Source organism: Myotis brandtii, unplaced genomic scaffold (genome assembly GCF_000412655.1).
Source record: "Myotis brandtii unplaced genomic scaffold, ASM41265v1 scaffold1234, whole genome shotgun sequence".
Lineage (NCBI taxonomy): Eukaryota > Metazoa > Chordata > Mammalia > Chiroptera > Vespertilionidae > Myotis > Myotis brandtii.
In genome coordinates this window covers 625178-629840 of record NW_005354309.1, presented here as the reverse complement: position 1 = coordinate 629840, position 4663 = coordinate 625178, and the positions used below count along the sequence as shown (strand labels likewise).

Here is a 4663-nt window from a genome sequence, read left to right as displayed (position 1 = left end):
CCCCCCCCCCCCCCCCCCGCCTCAGTCTTCTCCTATCTCAAAAGCAGGAACACAGATGCAGAGAAGGAAGCAGGTCTGGACAGCTCCAGCTTCATCAGCTGCCCATGCAAACATCTCATGCACAAAGGTGAGAGCAGGAAACAGGGGCGCTAGAGGCCAAGCCAGTGCAGGGTGCCCAGTACAGAAGGCAACAAGGCACAAGGGTGGTGCAGCTCCTGCTGTCTGACCTCCCTCCCTCCCTCCGTCCTTCTCTTCACTCCACCCACCTTTCTTGAACCCCACAAAGTTCTGCCTGCCACAGGGCCTTTGCTCTTGCCATTCTATCTGCTCGGAGAGTCCGAATCCCAAATAATCCCATAGCTAGTTCCTGATTCCAAGGTCTCTATGCAAATGTCACCTCCCCAGAGAGGCCTTCTGGAGAACCAGGGCTAAGATAGCCCCCCACCCCCAACTCCTTATCTCCTTCTATACTTTTATTTCTCTGTAGCACTTGACATTCTATTAGTCATGTAATTAAGTATTTACTGACACTCTAGAACAGGGGTGGGCAAACTTTTTGACTCGAGGGCCACAATGGGTTCTTAAACTGGACCGGAGGGCCGGAACAAAAGCATGGATGGAGTGTTTGTGTGAACTAATATAAATTCAAAGTAAACATCATTACATAAAAGGGTACGGTCTTTTTTTTTTTTTTTTTTAGTTTTATTCATTTCAAACGGGCAGGATCCGGCCCACGGGCGGTAGTTTGCCCACGGCTGCTCTAGAATATTGGCCACACTAGAGCAGGGATCTTTGTTCTATTCAGTGTCTCCATTGGGGCCTAGCACACAGTAGTTGCTCAAAAAATGTTGACTAAATGGCTCAAAGCAGCCTGGAGTTTGTATATACACAGTCTGAGACCTTCATGTTTTCATGAAGAGGTTCTCCATGCTGGACACTGGGGTGGGAACCTTGGACCTTCAAAGCCAGTGTCCAATGGGGGAGAGGAATGTAAAGAAATGACCCCGGAGAAGTAGAGCACTGAAAATTCTGTTAAGTTCTCAGCAGGAGACCAGCCAGGAGCTGAGGTTGAGCCTGACACAGGTGGGAGGGAGGGGTCTGTTTTAGACAGGGCTGTCAAGGGAGCTTCTTGGAAGGCTGAGCCTCTTCTCCCCAAGTAGAGAGAAGGTGACAGCTATGGGAGGCACGGGGGGAGGGTGTTCTGCACCACGGAAGGGTGAGACCAAATGAGTCAGGGGTATAAGGGCTGAATGTGGGCCCAGGCCTTCTGCACAAGCCCACCCAGGAGAGACAAAGAGGGTCTTGCATGGGCCTGTCTTTCCGAGGCATGTGGCCAGGCAAGCCTCAGTCACCCCCAAGGCAGGGACCACCTCTGCCCTCCCTGCATCCCGCCCTCCTGGACTCCCAGCCCTCCCTCTCCCTCCATGTGAGCACTGGCAGTCAGTGTGCCCTGGTGACAGCGGCAGGGCTGACCTCTGCCCAGGGCTAGCTTTCCCACATGGCTTTTGGCTTCAGACTGGGGACACCTCTTGGAGGGGTTAGAGCGATCTTGAGAGAGGGGGAAGGGGACACAGCAGGGACTGGTGCCTGTAAGGATGCCATAGGTGACATTCTGCAGGCAGGGGTGGAGCTGACAGGTAAAGGGCCCACTGTGTCTGTATCACGGTGTACCAATGTGTCATCTGTGTGTTTGTGTGTCTGTTGACATGTGTGTCTGTACTGTATGTGTGTATCTGTTGTGTGTCTATGGACATATGTGTCTATCGTGTATCTGGACATGTGTCTGTCAACCCATGTATCTTTCAATCTCGTGTGTAGTCTGTCTCTATATGTGTGTCTTGTGTGTGTGTTGATGCATGTGTCTTGTGTGTGTCGTTCTCGTGTGTGGTGCTATTTCCCTGTGTGGACGTTGTGATGCATGTGGCTAATCCTCTATAGGGGGCTGGTGCCTTTACATATATGGTTATGTGTGTGTCCTTCACAAACCCACATTCTGGGACTGGGAGAGTGGCAGGGGAGGGCACACGAGGTGGGATCCCCGAAGTCACAGCACTGCTTCTCTGAGGAGTTCTGCTCTTTATTGTCCATTCTATTCACAAACAGCACGAGTTCCTACTGCGAACACTTCCTGAGGGGGAGCTCAGCCAAGCAGGGGCCAAGGAAGAGGCCAGTGAACCTCTGAGACAGGGGCTCTAGGGCCTGAGGCCTGGATCTTCTGCCTGGGGTCCCTGAATGGGGAGAGGGCAGAGGCAAGGCAGGCTGGAGCCCTCAAGACCCAAGCTTTCCCCTCATTCCTCTTAGGAGGGCTTCTTCCCACTCTCCCCCTAGAGAAACGGAGGCAGGACCGGCTTGGCTGGGTGAGGAAGGGCTTACCCTTCCTGGGGGGGGCCTTGGTTGGGGCCCAGGAACATCCCGCATCTGCCACATAACTTCTTGGGCTGCACATTCTTCCTGGGCACCAGCCAGCAGCTGGAGCACCGGGTGCCATACTTCTTGTACCTGGGACGGGGGCACAAAAATCCAGCATTCAGGATGCACGAGGGACACAGAAACCACCACAGGGAAACCACGTCCCCTTCCCAATACCCCATGCCAGCCACGCACAGGCTGACGGGGGACCCTACCCAACTCCCTCCTCCAGTCTGCAGACCTGATACCACAGGCATTGCAGAGAGGTGTCCCATCTTCGGCATCTCTCCAGAGTGGGGTTCTCTGGGTCCTGCAAGAAGCACAGCGCCTGGGCCCTGGAAAGGCAGAGGCCAAAGGGCAGGAGTCAGAGGCCAAGCGTCCAGGCTCAGGAGGCTCGTGTCGGGTGGGGAAATCTGGGAGGATCTCTGTGAAGGCCCCGCCGGGCTCTGGGCCCGTCCCCGGGTGTTGCCATATCTAAGACAAAGGGAAAGTCAGGAAGGGAGACAGATGGCAAAGCTTGGCAGAGGAGGAAGCCGGGGGTGGGGGTGACTCAGCAGAGTGAAGGGGGGCACTGAGACTCATCCTGGATGGGTCTAAATGGGGAAGCAGGGTGGGGAGTAAGACAGGGAAGATAGAAGGCGCTCCCCCGCCTCCCCTTATTTATAGCTCTCATGTCTCCAGGACTCACCCAGGGCCTCACTGCCTCCTGGGTTGGCCTCGGGGCCTGTAGGGGGAGCCTGAGAGCGGCTCCTGCTGGCCAGGCTGGGGGACAGACAAGGCGTTAGTATTGGGGGATCTGAATCCTGTCCCAGAAAGCCTACCAAAATAAAGATTTACTACAAAGATATCAGGCATCCCTCAGGCGGCATCTGATGTCTGAAAGGCCTGGCTTTGTCCCTCATTGGGAATAATAGTAATAATAATAATTTGAAGAGATAGTTCGCTCGGGGCCAACCTGTCAGGTTGAAATCCCATTTCTCTCTGCCCTTGCTGTGTGACCCTGGAAAAGCGCATCTGATGTCTGAAAGGCCTGGCTTTGTCCCTCATTAGGAATAATAATAATAATAATTTGAAGAGATAGTTTGCTCGGGGCCAACCTGTCAGGTTGAAATCCCGTTTCTCTCTGCCCTTGCTGTGTGACCCTGGAAAAGTGATGTCCCCCTCTGTGCTTCAGTTTCCGAATCTGTAAAATGGGCTTTACAAGGCTTCAATGAACCCACATACATCAAGTGCTGCATGTCGCCTCTTAACTGTTGCTCCTGACAAATGGCAGCTGTTATCATTATTGGAGCAGCCTTCAGCATGGCCAGGCCGGTCTCGTAGAGAGGAGACCAGGCTCAGCCTGGGATAGGACCGGCCACGGCAGCAGGACGGGACTGGCACAGTCTTGCTTGGCCTTTGGCGAGCCCACGCCTGGAGCGCCTCCCCACAGGCCCCTGTCCCTGTCATTACCATTAGCTGCATACAGGGCGCCCTCACTCACCGGCCCCCGTTCCTACCTGTAGCTGTGGATGATCTGAAGGCTGGAATCCGGCTTTATCTGAAACCTCAGGGTCACTCCCGCGAACCGAGGGTCCACTTTCTCGGCGCCCTGGTGCGGGTTTGACTGCTTCCGGGGCCTCCTCCGAGGTGGGGCTGGAGGGGCTGCGGAAATCTCAGGAGGCCCCAGGCTGCCTCCTCGCTGACCAGTTGGGGTCAGCATGGCCCTGGCCAGGGGCGGAGGTTCCAAAACCCCCAGGGCCTTCCGCTCCCAGCAGGGGCCCCGGGCCTGGGTGTCCTGGGCAGGGGGCTGCGCCAGCCCCGCCGCTGTCTCTCGGAGGAGGTGCAGGCTGGTGACGGAGTCCTGACGTGCAGGCCAGAAGGAACTGGGGACAAGGGGCAGTGTGGTCACCCCCCTTCCTGGGCAGCCCTACACAGGCCTCAGCGAGGGCAACTGCATGGCCCCTGGCGACCAGGGACCCCACGTATCCCTGGGGATCAGAACCTCTGCTTTGTAAGTACCAGTAACTAACACGGTGGCTCCTGAATAACCCCGGGAACGGAGCCAGGGTCATGACCCCTTGGCCACTGGGCCAATTTGGGAGAAGGGGCAGCTCCTTTACGCACCTGCTACTGGGTCTGAGGCATCTTGGGGTCCTCGGCGCCTGTTGGGCGGGGGGTCCGGGGAGCGGCTCGGGGTCCAGACATGATGGCGCCAGCAGTTCTCGCAGCAGCATCATGGAGAGGTCTGGCGCTGGCTGGGCCCCCATCCTGC

General features: G+C 56.3%; 1 protein-coding gene across 1 annotated transcript; it reads right to left on the bottom strand.

The window, feature by feature from the left end:
* Positions 1-2059: 2059 nt before the first annotated feature.
* Positions 2060-4658, bottom strand: ZGLP1 (zinc finger, GATA-like protein 1). Its single transcript, XM_014533975.1, has 6 exons — positions 4554-4658; positions 3909-4318; positions 3098-3171; positions 2651-2744; positions 2374-2499; positions 2060-2228 (listed from the first exon to the last, which is right to left on the bottom strand). Exons 1-6 carry the CDS (start codon positions 4656-4658, stop codon positions 2141-2143), a joined length of 897 nt encoding a protein of 298 aa, XP_014389461.1. The 3' UTR covers positions 2060-2140.
* Between the last annotated feature and the right edge of the window lie 5 nt (positions 4659-4663).